Source organism: Protomyctophum parallelum (assembly GCF_964188405.1).
Source record: "Protomyctophum parallelum genome assembly, chromosome: 21".
In the NCBI taxonomy this organism is placed as follows: domain Eukaryota; kingdom Metazoa; phylum Chordata; class Actinopteri; order Myctophiformes; family Myctophidae; genus Protomyctophum; species Protomyctophum parallelum.
In genome coordinates this window covers 36,638,502-36,657,196 of record NC_139713.1, presented here as the reverse complement: position 1 = coordinate 36,657,196, position 18,695 = coordinate 36,638,502, and the positions used below count along the sequence as shown (strand labels likewise).

Here is an 18,695-nt window from a genome sequence, read left to right as displayed (position 1 = left end):
GCTAAATGAGGTAGGCCTACAGTTGGTAAATAAATGGACCCTTGTAGATATTTAACTCTTGAGGGTTTCATTTTACACTCTCAAGAGTTACATTATTGTTAAACATCTGCATTAATAAGTCTAAAAGTAAGTCTAAACAATTAGACTATCTTTTTCATAAACGCCTGCTATCTCATATGGTTTCACCATCAGTGGTCTGAGAGGCTAAATCTCGTCAAATGGTGGTCCGTGGCTCAAATGCAGAATAAATAATGGGCCTTGATATGAAGCAGTGCATGTGGATCCTACCCAGCAGGTGTCTTCTATGACGTCCGGTTCAAGCTCTCCTCCAGCTTCAATCATCTCTCCATTCCAGCTCTTGAAGCTCACAGCCCGGCCCCCCTGGGAAGGTGGCTGGTCCTCAGCGGACCTCCACACAGGGACGTTCAGGCAGTGGACGGTGACGTGTTGCACTGCCTCGGAGCTCAGTAGGTGCAGGAAGGTCATCTGGACGCGGCCGACGCTGATAGCTGGCTGCTCGACAATCAAACAGAACCACAACAACAGTGTTGATTAGCAGTGGTGGAAAAAGTGCTCCGGTAAAAGTGTCAATGTTTCTATTATTAAAAACAAAATCTGTGGTGGTTGAGAAAGACTCAAATGAACTATTTTAATTTCCATTGTATTATTATCTTTATTAGATTGACATGATTTGTAGAGCTACCTTGGATACTGTAATTGGCTTCAGGCAGGTCTGTCCCCCTCCATCGAAGTTGCAGGAGACTTCTATCATATCTGAAGAGCAGCCCAGGTTGGGGTCAATCCAATAAGTGCCTGAGAAAGACGGAAATGAATCAAATGGCATTCATACTGTACATAAAAAACAAGCCAACAGATCAACAGACAGACATGCTTGTTCACTCACTCACACACACACACACACACACACACACACACACACACACACACACACACACACACACACACACACACACACACACACACACACACACACACACACACACACACACACACACACACACACACACACACACACACACACACACACACACACACGCCCTTACCATCGTTCATCTTCTGTTCACAGCTGTGGAGGTCCCTGCAGATGCGGGCGGGGTTGTCCCTCGTACCCAGCGGGTTCTTCAGGCTCTGGATCAGGTTACTGAGGTAGTGGAGGGTCTTAAAGATCTCTGTGCCCTGGTCCAGCATAGGCAGATCCATAACTGGCTTATTCTGTAGCGAGGAGAGGAGATAGAAATAATAGAGAATGTGTTAGTTTTTGAGGGTCACCACAGTTGGCTTTGTGTGTGCCCCCCCCCATGAGTCTATGGACCTTTTACGGAATAATATCTTCCGCACAAACTTTGTGGGTCTGAGTGTGTGAACACAAACATTAGCTTGTAATTGACTGATTACCCCATAGCGATGATTTGATTGACTGAGCAAAGTACATATTGAAGATCAAAGCAGAAAAGTGAATGATACCACTCACCTCAGCCCTGAGTGGGGTGTATGAATCCACAAACAAATGAAGACCGTCCTCCATCTGCATCAAAATAAACACATTTCCGTTCATAGAGATCAAACTTTTTACAATAACAAAATCTCCCAAATTCCAACATTTCCGAAATAGAGATAACTCTAGAAGCTCACAACACATTGCATTGAAGAAAAACATGGATTTATTACAAAATATCTTACAAATGAAGGAGGTACAGCTGGTGGACCCTGGGAGAAGGGAAAGAATTACACCAGTTATTAGATTATTATATATTTAGATACTTGTTTCAAATATTGGCTAAATATTGGAGATACTCACAGGGGGGCCAGGTGGTCCACGGGGTCCAGGACGTCCCTATTAAGAGAATTAAATCAATACATTGATTATTATATTAGGATATATCAGTGTTTTTTTCATACTTTTCACTAGTCTATTTATTTTTGAGGGGCGCTAGCCCCTCCTATGCGCAGCTTTCCGGGTCTGTGTGGACACAAACATTGGCTTGTGATTGGCTGAAAGTACACATTGAAGATAGGCAGAAAAGTGAAGACGGAGAAGTGAGGACGCAAATTGTGATTGGCCAGAATGAAATTATGTATGATAAGAGCGCCCCTCACTTGACACAGGTGTGATCTTTATTCTCTAATGCCATTCACAAACAAAATCTCTCAGTGCAGTTTTAATAATAATAATAATAATAATGGATTGCATTTTTATAGCACTTTTCCAAGTGCTCAAAGCACTTTACAATGGTTCATTCATTCATACATTGGGAGGTGAAGCAGTGAACAATCGATGCCAGCGTCCTCACTTCCCACATTCACACACCAGTGGTGGCAAGCTAGAAAAGACCGACTCATTGGAGGCAATGTGGGGTTCGGTGTCTTGCCCAAGGACACTTCGACATGTGGACGGTAGGAGACTGGATTCGAGCCACCGACCCACGGATCATTGGACGACCTGCTCTACCTCCTGAGCCACAGCCCCCCATTTATCATTTGTGATATGACGAATATAGGGCTTAAGTGGTTAATACTGATGAATAATGGATTTCAAACATACCCTTGGTCCTTGAAATCCCTGTTCAGAGAAAAATAAGGGGAAACAGTTAGCCATTACATCCCATGCAATAGTTCCAATAACATAACGATTGATAATGATTGTAATTAACAATTTCTGTGAGCAAAGATGTGTAGAAGACTCACAGTCTCTCCTCGACTACCCTTATCTCCCCTAGGACCCTGTAAAGACATTTATTTGTCAGACATATTCACAGCAGTGAATTTATATGACTTCAACAGTGCACACGATTGGGCTTCACATTGCGCTGAATGAAGAATGAAAGATGTTTCTCTCAGCATCTACAATACATACCGCACTTCCATGTGGACCGATTATCCCCACAGGACCAACCACTCCTCCTCTGCCCTACACAGGATCAAAAGGAGAGGGGGCATTCATGAGAGCAGTGTTGACTTCGTCGACTAAAGCTATGGCGAGAAATGTTCGTCGACTACCTTTTTTCACTGACGAAAACCAAATAAAAACTAAGCTACGATGACTAAAACTAAGACTAAATATACCAAATGAAAACTAAACAAAGATGTCAGACAGAGACTAGTGGACAAGAGATCAAGTAAAAGAAAAGTCATTGTATGCTTGGTTGCATGCTGAAAATAGCCGATCGACAAGCTCACAACGCGTCGTGCTGCGAGGCGTTGAACTTGTAGATAGGCTATTTTCAGCATGCAACCAAGTGTAAATTCAGCCATTGCGACACCATCAAGGCCTGCAAAAATGCACTACTAAAACTAGACTAACACTAAAACATTTAGTAGTATTAAGTATTAAGTCTAGGACAGAATAGCAGAGTTTGAGGTCAGTGTTCTGCTTACCATCACACCCACTGGGCCCTTTGGTCCCTGAATGCCCTTTGGCCCAAAGTCTCCAGGAGGCCCCTGAAAATAATAGTAAGACATTTTTAGAATCCACTTACGAGGCAATTCATAATGTGGTTTGATATTTTCATTGGTTGTAAATGTGGAGGGAAATGTGAGTGGTGGGTCTGGTGTGGCGTGATAGTTCTACAAGTCCCGGAAAAGACTAACTGTGATTGGCCAGTAGTCACTTTGAGCTACTTTGAGTGAGAGCTGGGGACTTCAGGGCAAATGCTCACCCCAAAACATGATTTACGATTCTGTGCGTATCGGAACATAACTCGAACGTTCGGCATGGAGACTCGCTCACTTTGGCTGGCTCAAGTTCACTTGAGACGGCGCGGCTCCAACGCTGTTAAAAAAGTCTGCGGTTGTTGGAAAAATTGTGGCAGCAGTCGGATTTGATACTGGGAGGTTGGGGACGAGAGTCTAATAATTAGGTTTTGTTTGTTTGTTTTTATGTTTCTTATTTTACTTTGACTACATATATCCTGTTTTATTCATTCATAATGCCAGTATACTTAATTGTACTGTTTTTGTCATGAATAAATAAAAAAACAATTGATAACAAAAAAAAGAGTCGAATGATTAGCGAGGCACGCCACGGAGCCAGATTCTAGAATAGGCTTTCGAGCTGCATTAGAATGTGACGCCGCGCCTCAGACGGTTAGCTCAACCATCTGGGCACCTAGGCTGCCAAGCCAGCCGGACGGCGTGCCGCAGGCTGGAATCCCAAGCCCAACGGCCTTTGCTGCGTGTCACTCCCCATCTATCTCCCACTTTCCTGTCTAATTACTGTATTCTGTCAATAATTCTGTCAATAATTACTTGCATTCAGCCAATTGAACGCAGGCAGAGCGGCACCTGGTGGGTGCATAACTTACGTTTGGTCCCGAAATGCCCATAATTCCCGGAAATCCTGATTCACCGGCATCACCCTGCAAAAACAGACATAATCAGTAGGCCATCTCTTTCTTACCTGTGTCATCCTTACTGTGGTGCCTCTATGAATGTTGTGAAAACACTAAGTGCTCTCCTTTTCATTTTTCCTAACACATCACCACAAATATCACCACTGTCATTACAAAGTGTTAAGATTGATCAACAGTTGCTACTTACAGGTTGTCCTTTAGGCCCGTTGTCACCCTGTGGGCCTGGAAGTCCCATTCCGCCCCTAAAGCCTCTCTTCCCCGAGGGCCCAGCCTGACCTGGAAGGCCCCTGTCACCCTGGATGAATAAATTAATACATGAGTGAGTGAGTGAGTGAGTGAGTGAGTGAGTGTGTGTGTGTGTGTGTGTGTGTGTGTGTGTGTGTGTGTGTGTGTGTGTGTGTGTGTGTGTGTGTGTGTGTGTGTGTGTGTGTGAGTGAGTGAGTGAGTGAGTGAGTGAGTGAGGGAGGGAGGGAGGAGATAATCAATCAACCTCCTTCTGTATTGTAAGAGGCAAAGGGAATAGCCATCTACAAGCTCACAACATGGCACATCACAGACCATTGTATTGCAATCTTTTAGATCTGCCATTTTCATTACATTTGTATAAATACTTTGCCTATGAAGACATTGCCCACGAGTCCACGACGCAGGTTGAAAGGTCTGCCCTGATGAAGACCGAGTGAGTCTGTTCCCTCTTTTTAAACATTGAGTGGCCGGATCTCCCATTTTTTTTAATCTGATGGCTTTCTTATCCCGTCCGATCCAGGAGCACCTTTTACTATTTTAACCCATTCTGAACGGGCACCCATTTTGGTGTTGGCATCATGTTATGCTTTAGCTATTTAAAAATAGCAGATCTACAAGCTCATATCGCGCCACCGAGTGGCGCGATACGAGCTTGTAGGTCTGCTATTTTTGAAAAATCGAAGAGCGACTGACATTTTTAGAATCTGATCTCAGGTCAGAATGGGTTCATCAGACCAGTGTGTGTCCGGCGGAAACCTCGTATGAATCTGATCTCAGGTCAGAATGGGTTAACTTTACGGACTTGTGCGTCCCCGGTGAGCACCTGGTTGTCTCTTTCTCTCGGCAGGTTGAAATGTGAAAATGCACCACCAAGTGTGCTGCTCCCTTTCTCTCTTACCTTTGGCCCAAAGCCGCCCTGATCACCTCGAAGTCCGGGACCGCCAGTTTTACCACGCGCACCGGGCTTTCCAGGGAGACCAAACTCCCCGTCGTCACCCTGCTCGCCCTATGACACAACCAAAAAAAACAGAGAATAATCAGCTATGGATGAAAACAAATACAATGCATTTACTGTCAAAGGCAAGCCAACAAATGATCATAAAGCAGAAGTCTTTTTGCCTCACCGGCATGCCTTTACTGCCATCCTTTCCTGGGACTCCGTCGGTACCGGGCACACCCTCCTGTCCTTCTCGACCCACCACACCCCTCGGACCAGGAAGACCACCCAAGCCCTAAGGAAGACCACATGTCATCAGAACAGCTGATGTGATAACTAAACCCAGTGCTGTGTTCCAATTTGTAAAGGCAGGACCAAATTGTGGGGTTTTTTCCACTTTAAAATGCAGGACATACAAAGACACAAAAGAAACAATACGAGACATGAAATAAAACAATACAGATCTTCAGATCTATGTTTCATGTTTGATGAAAAATGCAGCACATTGTGAGATTGTAGATCTGTTATTTCCGCAATAATTGTTGTGCCTCTCCTCCAGTGCCTATGCAACTGAGGAAGGCTGCATTCCAAACATAACATAGAGGTGAGCATAGTTGAGCTGCGTGACTCCCCCTCGTGGACAAATTTGTATCCACTTTTCAGATTGAAGCCAATGCGGAAGCAGGCATGAAGCCAATGCGTAAGTAATGCAGGTTCTCATTAATGGCCCAGCAGCAGCTGGTGCAGAATGATTCTCCCCCTCTGGCTGCAAACAAAATTTCATCCCATTGAAGTCAATGGCAATTTGACTCGACTTTACACATGTTTTATTACCTTAGTAAACCTTTTCATAAAGACATAATGTTAGTCCCAAGTTTAAATTGATGATAAAGCTGAAATTCTCTGCAAAATACAACGGAGAAAGACACCTGCTCTGCTGTATGTAGTACTGTACTAGTGACTGATATGTGGACTAAAATCGAGTTGAATTAGAATCACGATTCAAAATCGATTTTGAATCGAATCGTGAGCCCGTAAGGGTGGGACAAGTCCCATGCACATAATTTATTTACACATTAATTTCATATTTGTCTCCTTTCCTATGCCCCCACCCCGCCCCCTTTGAAAACATGTGGTCCAAGTAAGAAACAGGAATCATTGCTTTACCATGGTTCCTAGGGTCCCTTTTTGTCCACTCTGACCTTGTTTTCCCTTCTGACCCTGAAGAGAAAGGAATACATACACACACACAGAGAGAGAGAGAGAGAGAGAGAGAGAGAGAGAGAGAGGACCATGCATATTTAATAGGACATGGCAGAGCTGATGTGTTGACTTGGGTTGGTGTTTCTGCAGGTTAGGTCAAACAGGAGAGGGTCAACATTTCAATTCACCTTTAGCAAAGCCCCGCCCTCTCCCACTTAGACACTAATACTTAAGACACTTTCCAGCCGGGCTTATTCATTCTAATGTAAATATAATTTAAATACTGGCTCATTTTTGGAACCAGACCTTCAAAATCTCTTCCAAATCAGTCAACAAGGCCTGCCATATGCACTGGAAAAATATGTGCGTGACATTTCTTTTTTAAAACAATGTTTTATCATATAGGAAAACTATTGGTGGAGAGGTTTGTCTAACCCAGAGTATTATAGTAAGAGAGTGGCGACACTAGCGTTGACTCCCACACACACACACACACACACACACACCCCCCCTCTACTCCCCCCCCTGGAGTTCCCCAGATCCAGCGCTGACAGAACAATTGCATTAACGCACGTACGTTAGCAGGGTTTGCGTTGATCTTACCTGATCTCCTTTGGAACCTTTAGGTCCTTGTTCCCCACGAGGACCAGCGTGTCCCTGAAAGTCACCAATTATAATGATTACATATGATTAATGTTCATCTAAAAAGACAGCAACCGCAATTGTGACCACTAGTGCGTTTAGGCGTTGTAAAAGTGTGTGGGCGATGAAACAATAGGCTGATTTTGTAGTTTGTTTTAAAAAGTAGGTTCAAAACTACAGCAGCTTAAAAACATGGCAGGGCCTGCATAAGACTGAGTATAATATACTGTAGTACACTGTGATGTAGCCTAAACCAGGGGTGGGCAACTTTGCCGATGGAGAGCCACTACAGTATATTTCCACACTCACTCCAGAGGGCCACATTGCGTATACTGTCATAGCAAAAATAGCTGATCTACAAGCTCAAGCTTGTAAGATCAGCTATTTTCCTACTTGGAATGATGCAAGTTGGAAATGCATACCCCCCCCCCCCCCAGATGTTATGTCTGTGTCCCTTTTATGCCCATATATGGAGTTCTTTGTCAGGCATGCTCAAATATGGAGTCTATGCAGACGTGCTGTGGACAGGGGCCCTGTCCACAGCCCGGGCAGAGGCCTTTTTGGGGCGGTTCTGGACAACCGTCTGACCGACTCGACACCGGGCACTACACCGTCTGTGGTGGGGTGGAACGTGTGTGTCGTGTGTAGGGAAATTACAAGTATAAATGTCCACACTCACAGGTAATCCAGGGGCCCCGGCTTTGCCTCTTAATCCATCCAGACCATCCAGTCCCTGAGGGAGAGTGAGATTAGATTACTATCACATTATTATACTATTACTACATTATGCATCGATACTAATTAACAGACCTGACGGTATGAATATTTATACTCACAATGTATCCCGGGTCTCCAGATTCACCTCTCTCTCCCAGATTACCTGGAGTGCCCTGGTAAAACAGAGAAAAAGGTGACCAACATGTAAAGTAAAATCATCATTTTTCCATTAATGACCCTGAGAGAGTGTACAAATGTCGCTAAATTAATCCTTCGGCTGCATTATGTTATTACTGTAGTGTCACTATTACTGTAGTGTAAAATCATGACTTAAAGTTAACAGCTTAATTTTCGGCCTATAAACCTTCCACTATACAGTGGTTCTCAAACTAGTTTTGGCCCCTGATTTCTGAAACCAAGCACCCCCTTTACCGGACCACAAATCTTTGCTTAGAAAAGTGCAAGATAAAAAACCATAGCTAGCATACGATGCTATGAATGAGAATGAATGATATTGATAACCAACATTTTGAAGAATATATCATGACAAAGAAATCGAATGAAAGAGTTGCATTTAGTGCCACCTGAGTACATTTATTTCACTGATTAAAAAAAAAAACATATTGAAAACCATAGAATGAAGTGAACGTAAAGCTACTCACAATGTTACCCGGAGGACCAGGAGGGCCTTCGACCTTCCCATCATCCCCCTGCTCGCCCTGCCGAAGAACACAAAATAAACACAACATCAATCACTGAATTAGTCCTTTTAAACATCTCCTAAAGATCTTATTATGGATAGTATTTAAGCAGTGGTTCAAGCTTTTTCAGCTCATGACCCAAAAGAGAACATAATACAAAACATACAAAACATTTAGAGCAGCTAAAATGGCCAATATACACTGATCACAGTGCATCACAATGTGACACATTGTGAGCTTGTAGATCGGCTATTTTAGCTGTTTGTGGGAAGAAGAAGAAAAGATCTGATTTCTGTAATATTTTGGAATTTCTTTTAGAAAACCCCTTAAATCTTTTGAAAAAGCTTACATTTGATAGGTAGAAGGGGAGGGAGTTACGGAGTTCAATTAGGTTTATTTTGTACGGCTTGAAATGCATACTTGATTTGTTTGGAAAAAAACCTAAATGTGTAATACTATTTAGTATAATATAAAGCCACTTCTCCTTGCGGTTTGTCTGCCTTTGGGCAAGAAAAAAACTAAACCTGGTTGTGTTTATGGCAGGTTCGTTTAGAAAACACTAGGACATCAAAAGCACATTTTATGAGTATAAACTGATTACAGAGAGAGAGGGGTGTATTCTTGGGATGTTTGATTCACAACTCAAATTAAAAACATGTGGCAATTAAAAAATTAATCTATTGAGATCAATCCAGACAATATGGAAATCTGGTTGGAGTTAAGATCCATAACACTCTGGGAGTGGTTTAAGAAAATAAGTAATATATATTTCTTAAATATAATATATATTTTTGAAATGTTGTTTGTGCCAAGAGTACTTCCACACAGAAAGTGATATATATTATTAAATATTGTGCAATTTATATTTGGTATGTGAAAGAGGCATCAACTATATGAATAGTTTGATATAAAATATTTGCCACCTCATTTCCCCATTTTATTTATCCATCACGCTGCCAAGTGAATTCAGCGGTCTGTTTTTGATAGCAAACCGCTTGCACCTGAATCAATCAATCTTTCGATCAATCAAATCTTGGTGCTTAATTGGTCTTTGCTGTATTCAACATGACAGCCATGTAAATAAAAACATAATGAATGTTTACATTACACTAAAGAATAATTGTGAAGACATTTGAGGTGAGAAACAGGTAATGCCGTAACATACTGTAATATTGATTCATATTTTATTAACATTTCCTAAGGTTTTCCGGGCCGACCGTATTGTACTGGACTCACCTGGCATAATCTCTAATGGACAATCTTCTTTACCATAAGCAATTCAACCAATGAAATAATGTCGTTGTTACATTTTGTGTCAACTTATTCATTTCTTTATTAAGTAGCCAGGTAATAAGTAGGATAATTAACCATTATAAACCCCTTCCGGGTGATAAAGACCCCTCTGCTTGGCGTCAGGCTCTAATCACCGTGTCAGGGATCATTTCTCAGCCATGACCAGCTCACCATGCATTAACTACCCCTTGAAAAGTAGAACCAAGGAGATCAACAGCTTTAGACACAAAGGGAACACAGTGTACCTTTTCACCTTTTGGTCCTGGACGCCCAAGTGGGCCGGAGGCTCCCTGATGGCCCTGTGATGTCATAAAACAGACCGGTGGGTTGAGAGAGGAAATTACAACTAATTGACTTGATATGCATGACAGTGTTGCAGCATGGAGGTAAACTCACCTCATAACCAGCCAGGCCAACCTCGCCATGCTGACCCATTCGACCAGGAGCACCCTGAAGAGATCAATACATCATATCTTCAGTCATATTACCAATAGAGGGTATGAACGACTACTGAGTGTCAGAAAACTAATTTCCTGGCCTTGATAGCCCATACATTCAAACAGAAAAGTCCTATCTGATTGCATTAAACAACGTTAAACGACACTATACCCACTCAATGTGCATAATCTCTATAATCTAATATTAACCACATAAAACATTAAATATTTATTGTTTTGCTCCCCTCCAATGCCCAGCTTTCTGGGTTTGTGTGAACACAAACATTGGCTGATGATTGGCTGATCACCCCCATAGCGATGATTTGATTGGCTGAGCAAAGTACATGTTGAAGATAAAAGTGAGGGCAGAAAAGTGAAGACACCTTAACCCATTCTGACCGGGCACCCATTTTGGTGTTGGCATCATGTCGTGCTTTAGCTATTTAAAAATAGCAGATCTACAAGCTCATATCGCGCCACCGAGTGGCGCGATACGAGCTTGTAGGTCTGCTATTTTTGAAAAATCGAAGAACGACTGACATAGAAACATGGCTTTATCAGAAAACTGTCAGGATGTAGAAGACGTTTGTAGAATCTGATCTCAGGTCAGAATGGGTTAAGTGATTGGCCCGAATTTGTGATGATTTGACTGGCTGAGCACGAAATGTGATGTATGATGAATCAGGCTAAATCAGGATTTAGAAGACATTTGTAGAATCTGTTCAATATTAGACATGCTTGGTGTTCTTTTCTGGAGCATTACAAGTGTACATTACCACAGGTCCAATGGTTCCTCTGGTCCCTTTCTGCCCCACAAACCCTGGCGGTCCCGTCTTCCCAACGGGTCCAGTCTCTCCAAGGTGACCCATGTGACCTTTGGCCCCCTAGACATGCCATAACGCACAATTATTACAAAACTCCGGATACGGATCCGTTATGGTAAACGGCATGACACTAATGTGGAACTCTGTCTTCATGTGTGACGTGAGTCATGTGACATGTGATGATGTCCGTCGTCTATGATATATTTATATATATATGTACGACTCCAAATGTTGGCTAGGTTTCAGCCCCATCTTTGACTTTGACCATTATAGAATTCATGTGAAATATGTATAAAACACACTGGAAACATTTAACAGACGACAGACCGACAGACAGACAGACAGACAGACCAAATAGATGGCTATCAGCTAGCCATTGTCTTTGACATTGATAGTGGTGAAAAACATGTGTGACCCAATTACCTTTGGTCCAAGTTTGCCTCTTTCTCCGAGCTTTCCATGTTTGCCCTCTTGACCCTAGAGGAAGACAAAGGCAGGAACAGCTGTAGGTGGTTTCAGCCCTAGACATGCATTGTAACACAGCAGATAACATAAGATATGCTAGAATACACTAAGACAGGCCACGCACCCTGACGCCAGTAAGTCCGGGATCTCCTGGCATGCCTTCTTTTCCCTTTAGTCCAATTTCACCCTTGTCACCTTTGTCACCCTCCTGGCCCATATCACCCTTTTCACCCTAGACATGAACACGACAGAAATAGCGTTAACGCATGTGCATCGTAACGTAACCATGAATACTAGTGTGTTAGACTTGGACAGAACTCAAAACGCTGCATCATGGTGGTATGCCTCTACCAACCAGTTGCTGTTAACAGCGACTACATCTGGTGAAAATAACTTGCCTTGGTTCCATCAGGACCTGCGAGACCAGCCTCTCCTTCCAAACCTAGCTCTCCCTGCATAAACATGAATAATAATGGCAATAAGATGGATTTAATAAAGATCTGTCTGTATAGATAGTGATATATTAGTAATAACGATCTTTATAGAACCCATTACAGTTACAAAATGCTTTACAATAAACAAGAGATGAAAATTGTTTGGAATCCTTTATGATTGATTTTATATGACATACTGACCCGTGGTCCTATTAGTCCCTGCTCTCCCATGTTCCCAATGGCCCCTAGAGCTCCCTGCCACAAACAGGAAAGAAGACAGTAAATTACCTTCAACATGATTGCAAACATGTGTCAGACAATGGACCACATGTAACAATAAGCCCATTTATGTATACCAATAAATCCTGAATGATAAACTTGAACAGCTTGATACCCTGGAAAAAAATGTGTGTGTGTGTGTGTGTGTGTGTGTGTGTGTGTGTGTGTGTGTGTGTGTGTGTGTGTGTGCGTGCGTGCGTGCGTGCGTGCGTGCGTGCGTGCGTGCGTGCGTGCGTGCGTGCGTGCGTGTGTGCTCACACGTGCGTGTGTCTCACCTTCTCTCCTGCCTCACCATGCAGTCCTGGTTCTCCCACCTTGCCCGGGGGACCCTGTAAACATGGCACAGAAGATCGTTGAAGCATTTTCCTCTAGGTCAAAGGGATCATCCATAATGTAGGTTAATTGGTTTAATAGTACGGTTTATTTCAATCAGAGATCATTAATGATTCATTAGAATGAGGTGCAGATGTCTTCCTGGCTCAGAATCAACAAGCCAAGCACACATAACCAAGTTAGGCCTGACTCACACCTTTACAACAGACTGATGTATAGCTGATGCATGAGACTTATTTACTGATGCAAGCTCGCAATTCATTTCCAATGGGAGTCACATGGTTTGACACACCATTTTTGTTGTATGAGGTGGTGGGGGGCAGTCGAAACACAGCCAAAAGCCGTACAACACAAATGTTGTGTCAAACCATGTGACTTCCATTGGAAATGCATTGGGGCAAGATGTAAACAAACCCTTTGCTTACATCTAGCATGCATCAATGGTATGCTAGATCGAAAGGTGTGAGTCAGGCCTTAGAATGTGTGTGTGTGTGTGTGTGTGTGTGTGTGTGTGTGTGTGTGTGTGTGTGTGTGTGTGTGTGTGCGCGCGTGCCTGCGTGTGCGCATGTGTGTAACTCAGAAAGCATACAAATTGACATGAACATGTTCAGTTGCACTCTCACAGTGCATTTTAACAGTGGGCGAGCATCAGCCGACAAATTGCCTAATCGCCCAGTATTGCCTGAAAAGATGAATTATTTTTATCTATTTGGGCGACGTTCCTCCGCCCACTTTTACTATTGGCCGCTCGCCTGCTATCGCCGGTAGTCGCCAGGTCCCATAGACAAATAATGCACTTCCGGAAAATTCATCTTGCTGTCGGCTGCTGTTAAAACGTACTGTCACAGTTCAACGAACACAGAGGATGATGCCGTTTATACAGTATGTCTTATTTGAGGATCATTTCCTCACCTTCAGACCCATTTCTCCCAGTGGTCCCATGGTCCCTGGAGGCCCAGATGGTCCCTGTTTGACACCAACACAAGCATCGAGTTTAACCAGCAGTATCAAAACCATGTCAGCATTGTACAGTCTGCTGTATCCTACACATCCACAGAGTTAATGTAAGTCTGCTGTTGTGTTCACACTGGCAGCTACAAAGCTTCATTTTCAATGGAACATCATTGAATGTTCTGTGCGTTCCGACTGCTACAGTATACTGCTAGTAAGAAAAGATCTGGACTGACTTCCAAGTAGAATAACCCCATAAATAAACTCTCAGTCGAGTAGGCTAATCATATTATGTGTAGCCTACTCGAGAGTTTATTTGTGGGGTTATTCTACTTAAAATCCCACTGATATTGTCAACTCAAACTTATTCCAACCAGAGAGAATGAGAAATGATTGAAACATAAAAGTTTTAAAACGAACCTCAACCTGACTGATAAGACCGGAGTGGTCCAATCATGTTGTTTACATGTGTAGTGTACAGATATGAGTTGAATTTTAATCCCTTGCTAAAATTGTTATTGTTAAGATATTTTAGCTTTTTTGAGCGGTGTACACCGTCTCCTATGAAGGGAGGACTATGTCTGTCCTTGTGTCAGTCTGTCACACGGAGTGCAAAAAAACAAAAACAAAAAAACACTTTGCACAGGACTACTATAACCATAGGACCACTGTGTTTGCTGAAATATGGTAAGTTAATATGGCCTGAAATTATTATTAGACCAAATTACAGGCATGGTCGATTCGCACAAGATAAAAGAAAACAGACGTCCTCTGTGATTATTACAAATTACCTTTGGTCCCTACATAATACTAGTCCAATGCAAACGCTTATAATTAAAAATACATTTCCCATCCCAGCCAAAGTCTACATACTTTAATATTTGTTTAGGGTAACTTATGATGTAATTTGTGCCAGCCAAAGACTTTAATGTTTGTTGACTTGCCAGCAAAGTCTATGGACTTTAATGTTTGTTTAGGGTAAAGACTACATTTATAAAAATTTCGAGAGAACATCAACATGCCCCCAAACTTCTGGGCGCGCCCTTCACTTCACAAAAGTGTGATTTATATAGTACTACTGGCAGAAAAGACGTCCTGCTCACAACAGATAAAGACAAAAAAGAAGTGCGTTCCTCTGAGTGCAGGTCAGGTTGCCTACCCAGGCCCTGCAAAGTCAAAGTCACACACGTTACCGCAGTGAAATTTGTTCTCCGCATTTGACCCATCTCTTGGAGCAGTGAGCCGCAGCCAAGGAGCCACGCTCGGGAATCATTTGATTAGTAGATTTAGTTTCTGCAAAATATGTTGGAAGTTGGGTCCCCACTTTGACACCACTGTGACAGTGGAATAGGAAATCCTCCTAAATCCCTCTCTACCTGACGTGCTCGGATGATGCATTTCTTTCAATAACCTGCATCTCTATTGAACATCTATCAAGTCAGTGACCTACTATAGCTCGCCAGCGGGCCTGTTTCTCGCCTGCTATTCCAGACCAGATGTGTGAAAAATGAGACATTTTTCTGGCTGACCCACAGGAAACATTTAATACAGGCTAATAAATCTTTAACAGACATTAATACATGACTTATAAAGGCACTGCTGCTGGACGAGAAATCTCCTCAGTTAACAGCACTGGCCAAAAAACATTAGCCTGCAAAATAAAATTTAAAAAAGCTCCTGTTTTTACCTTTTCCCCCCAAAGACTTTACTCTAAACCAGTGGTTCCCAAATAAATAAAATAGTTAAATAAATAAACAAACAAACAAACAAACTGTGGTGCATGCACCCCTTGTGGTGCGCGAGCACCTTCTAGGGGGTGTGTGCCATGAGAAGGCTAATGGTGGTGCTATGGTTTTAATTTTAATATATTAAAATATTATGCCAATATATGGCAAGTATATGCAGAATATAGCCTATGCTGCTGAACCTGAATATATGACATATTCAGGTTCATACATGTCCATATATGCGGATATATAGATAATATGTCTCTACTCATAGTTTATGCCATTTTTATTTCCATGTCTAGTCTAGTACTCAGTACAGTTTTAGTCGACTAAATATCATAAGATTTTAGTCTGACTAAAATGTATTTTGGCGGGCCTTGATGCCGTCGTAATGATTGATTTTACACCTGCTGAATTGGCTAGTTTAGTCTAGTTTTTTATTTGTTGACGAAATTGTCAATATGTTTAATCTTAGTTTTAGTCGTCATAGCTTAGTTTTCATTTAGTTTCCATTTAGTTTTCGTCAGGGAAAAAAGGTAGTCGACGAACATTTTTTGTCATAGTCGACAAAAACAACACTGTTGTGTGTTTACACCTGTGCGCGGTGTTTCCATAGAGTGCTGCATGTACTGTACACGCTCGGATTGGTTCAATGTTTGACATCTACTGCAACGTTTTGCTCACAAGACATTGTCCGACATTGGACACACTGCTGTATATCATGCTGTTCTCCATTTGTAATGAACAGTTTATCCCTCAGGGGCAGATACCTACTGTACTTGCATAAAAGCACAGGTTGAAAGTGCTTAATAAGCTGTGAAGGGTAGAAAGGAAGCATTTGAGAGCGAAAGAATTTGAGGTACAATTTTGAGGTAATTTCACTGTACTGGAGTACAGTTTCCAATTCTCAGTACTTTTTCTTCTACTCCACTACATCTCATAGGCAGATATTGCACTTTTACTCCACTACAATTATTAAAAAACTTTTAGTTACTAGTTAGTTGTAGATTGGCTATTTTCGATTTGAAAACTTGAAATGGGACATTCTGCATAATGAGTACTTTTACTTTTAGTAAATTTTTATACCAGTACTTTTGTACTTTTACTCAAGTACATTTTTAATTCCGGACTTTTACTGGTAACAGAGTACATCTCCATTTTAGTATTGATACTTTTACTTAAGTCCAAAACAAAATTGAACTTTTTCCACCACTGAAAAATACAAAGATACTGAGAAGAATAGTGAAAGGAAGGAAGGACTCACTGGCTCGCCGGCTATTCCCTTGTCTCCTGGAGGTCCTGAAGGTCCTTGGATACCCTAGAGAGAGAGGGAGAGAGAGAGAGAGAGAGAGAGAGAGAGAGAGGGAGAGGGAGAGAGAGAGAGAGAGAGAGAGAGAGAGAGAGAGAGGGAGAGAGAGAGAGATGTCATGCAATGAACTCAAAATAAGCACATTCAAACACGCCCATGGGCTGCTGTAAACCTTTCACTACAGCATCAAAGAACAGAAGCACCATTCAACATTTAGACAGTTTACAATGTGCAACTCTCAAGTGGCAAAACCAATTATGCTTTAAATGTTAAGACCTTTGTACTAAACAAGCTCTCCAGGTCTGGCCAACATACAGTGTTTAGAGAGACCAGCGTAGTAAATGGGGGGGGGGGAACATTGTAAACGTGCTTTTATGGGTGACCTCTGAGATGCTAAGTCATGTTTCTCTCATCATTGGGTGCGTGCGTGCGTGCGTGTGTGCGTGCGCGCGTGCGTGCGTGCGTGCGTGCGTGTGTGTGTGTGTGCGTGTGTGACACACAAAACCACTTACAAACCCACATACGGTATATGTTCATATAAAAGAGAGTAACAAAGGCAGACAGACAAACACTCAGAAACAGAGACACACAGAATGAGAGAGAGAGAGAGAGAATGAGACAGACAGACAGACAGACAGACAGACAGACAGACAGACAGACAGACAGACAGACAGACAGACAGACAGACAGACAGACAGACAGACAGACAGACAGACAGACAGACAGACAGACAGACAGACAGACAGACAGACAGACAGACAGACAGACAGACAGACAGACAGACAGACAGACAGACAGACAGACAGACAGACAGACAGACAGACAGACAGACAGACAGACAGACAGACAGACAGACAGACAGACAGACAGACAGACAGACAGACAGACAGACAGAGGAACTTACAGGAAAACCTTTGGCCCCGGTTTCTCCTGATTCTCCGATCTTGCCCTGTAGTGACGATGTTACAACAATGATGGTACTTAATATCTTACAGGATTACCCCAGGATTGAACAAATAGAACACGAATGTTCTGCAGCATTAGAAGTCACACTGCAGTGCCGCTAATAGCCCTGAACAGCCACAGAACAGAAACATACTGAAAGTATAGCAGTAAAATACATGAGAATGATAAAAAATACATAAAGCAATCATTTCACCTGTTGTCCAGGAAATCCTAATTTTCCAGGAGGACCCTCAGGGCCCTGTGGAGAATGAGAGGGATGAGCGTTAAATGACTGTAGTTTGACGAAGGTGGCATACCCTTTTCCTATTCCAGTTAATTTACCCATGGCTTTGTTTGATTGGCTTTGATTGGCGCAAGGACACACTGTGATTGGCCAGTGCAATTTACAATTACAATTTACAATTTAGGCATTTAGCAGACGCTCTTAATCCAGAGCGATTTACATTAAGCAAGAACACACCAATGCAAGGACTAGTGCAAGGACGCGATGTGATTGGCCAGTAGCCACTTTGAGTGGCAGTCGGGGCAAACCCTCTCGCCAGAACGTGATTTACTATTCTGTCCATATCGGGTTGCAACTCGAACAGGGCTGAGTCGGCTAAGCAAACTTCCCAACACTCCACCCGGCATCTCGCTCGCTTTTATTTTTCATGCAGTCTCGGCGGAGACTGAGAAGAACTGTCAGTATGCTTGTGAGCAGATTGCCTGCAGTGTGGAAACAGTGCAGGGATCGATACATGTCACAAACTGCTGTTCTGTTCAGTGTGTGTGTCTGTGTGTATGTGTGTGTGTGTCTGAGTGTGTCTGTGTGTGTGTGTGTGTGTGTGTGTGTGTGTGTGTGTGAGTGAGTGAGTGAGTGAG

General features: G+C 42.6%; 1 protein-coding gene across 1 annotated transcript in view; it reads right to left on the bottom strand.

Annotated features, from left to right (window-relative positions):
* Positions 1–18,695, bottom strand: part of LOC310879189 (uncharacterized protein) — a 131,276-nt gene that overhangs the window by 3,914 nt on the left and 108,667 nt on the right. Inside the window, exons 30-60 of the mRNA XM_083793650.1 lie at positions 18,028–18,072; positions 17,773–17,817; positions 16,824–16,877; positions 13,794–13,847; positions 12,824–12,877; positions 12,471–12,524; positions 12,234–12,287; positions 11,960–12,067; positions 11,794–11,847; positions 11,323–11,430; positions 10,506–10,559; positions 10,355–10,408; positions 8,778–8,834; positions 8,235–8,288; positions 8,078–8,131; positions 7,360–7,413; positions 6,721–6,774; positions 5,741–5,848; positions 5,515–5,622; positions 4,558–4,665; positions 4,323–4,376; positions 3,397–3,459; positions 2,876–2,929; positions 2,707–2,742; positions 2,564–2,581; positions 1,820–1,855; positions 1,702–1,728; positions 1,493–1,546; positions 1,065–1,233; positions 704–813; positions 289–513 (exon numbers count right to left, since the gene is read on the bottom strand). Coding sequence (XP_083649776.1) covers positions 289–513; positions 704–813; positions 1,065–1,233; positions 1,493–1,546; positions 1,702–1,728; positions 1,820–1,855; positions 2,564–2,581; positions 2,707–2,742; positions 2,876–2,929; positions 3,397–3,459; positions 4,323–4,376; positions 4,558–4,665; positions 5,515–5,622; positions 5,741–5,848; positions 6,721–6,774; positions 7,360–7,413; positions 8,078–8,131; positions 8,235–8,288; positions 8,778–8,834; positions 10,355–10,408; positions 10,506–10,559; positions 11,323–11,430; positions 11,794–11,847; positions 11,960–12,067; positions 12,234–12,287; positions 12,471–12,524; positions 12,824–12,877; positions 13,794–13,847; positions 16,824–16,877; positions 17,773–17,817; positions 18,028–18,072 — 2,181 coding nt within the window. The remainder of the gene's footprint in view (positions 1–288; positions 514–703; positions 814–1,064; positions 1,234–1,492; positions 1,547–1,701; positions 1,729–1,819; positions 1,856–2,563; positions 2,582–2,706; positions 2,743–2,875; positions 2,930–3,396; positions 3,460–4,322; positions 4,377–4,557; positions 4,666–5,514; positions 5,623–5,740; positions 5,849–6,720; positions 6,775–7,359; positions 7,414–8,077; positions 8,132–8,234; positions 8,289–8,777; positions 8,835–10,354; positions 10,409–10,505; positions 10,560–11,322; positions 11,431–11,793; positions 11,848–11,959; positions 12,068–12,233; positions 12,288–12,470; positions 12,525–12,823; positions 12,878–13,793; positions 13,848–16,823; positions 16,878–17,772; positions 17,818–18,027; positions 18,073–18,695) is intronic.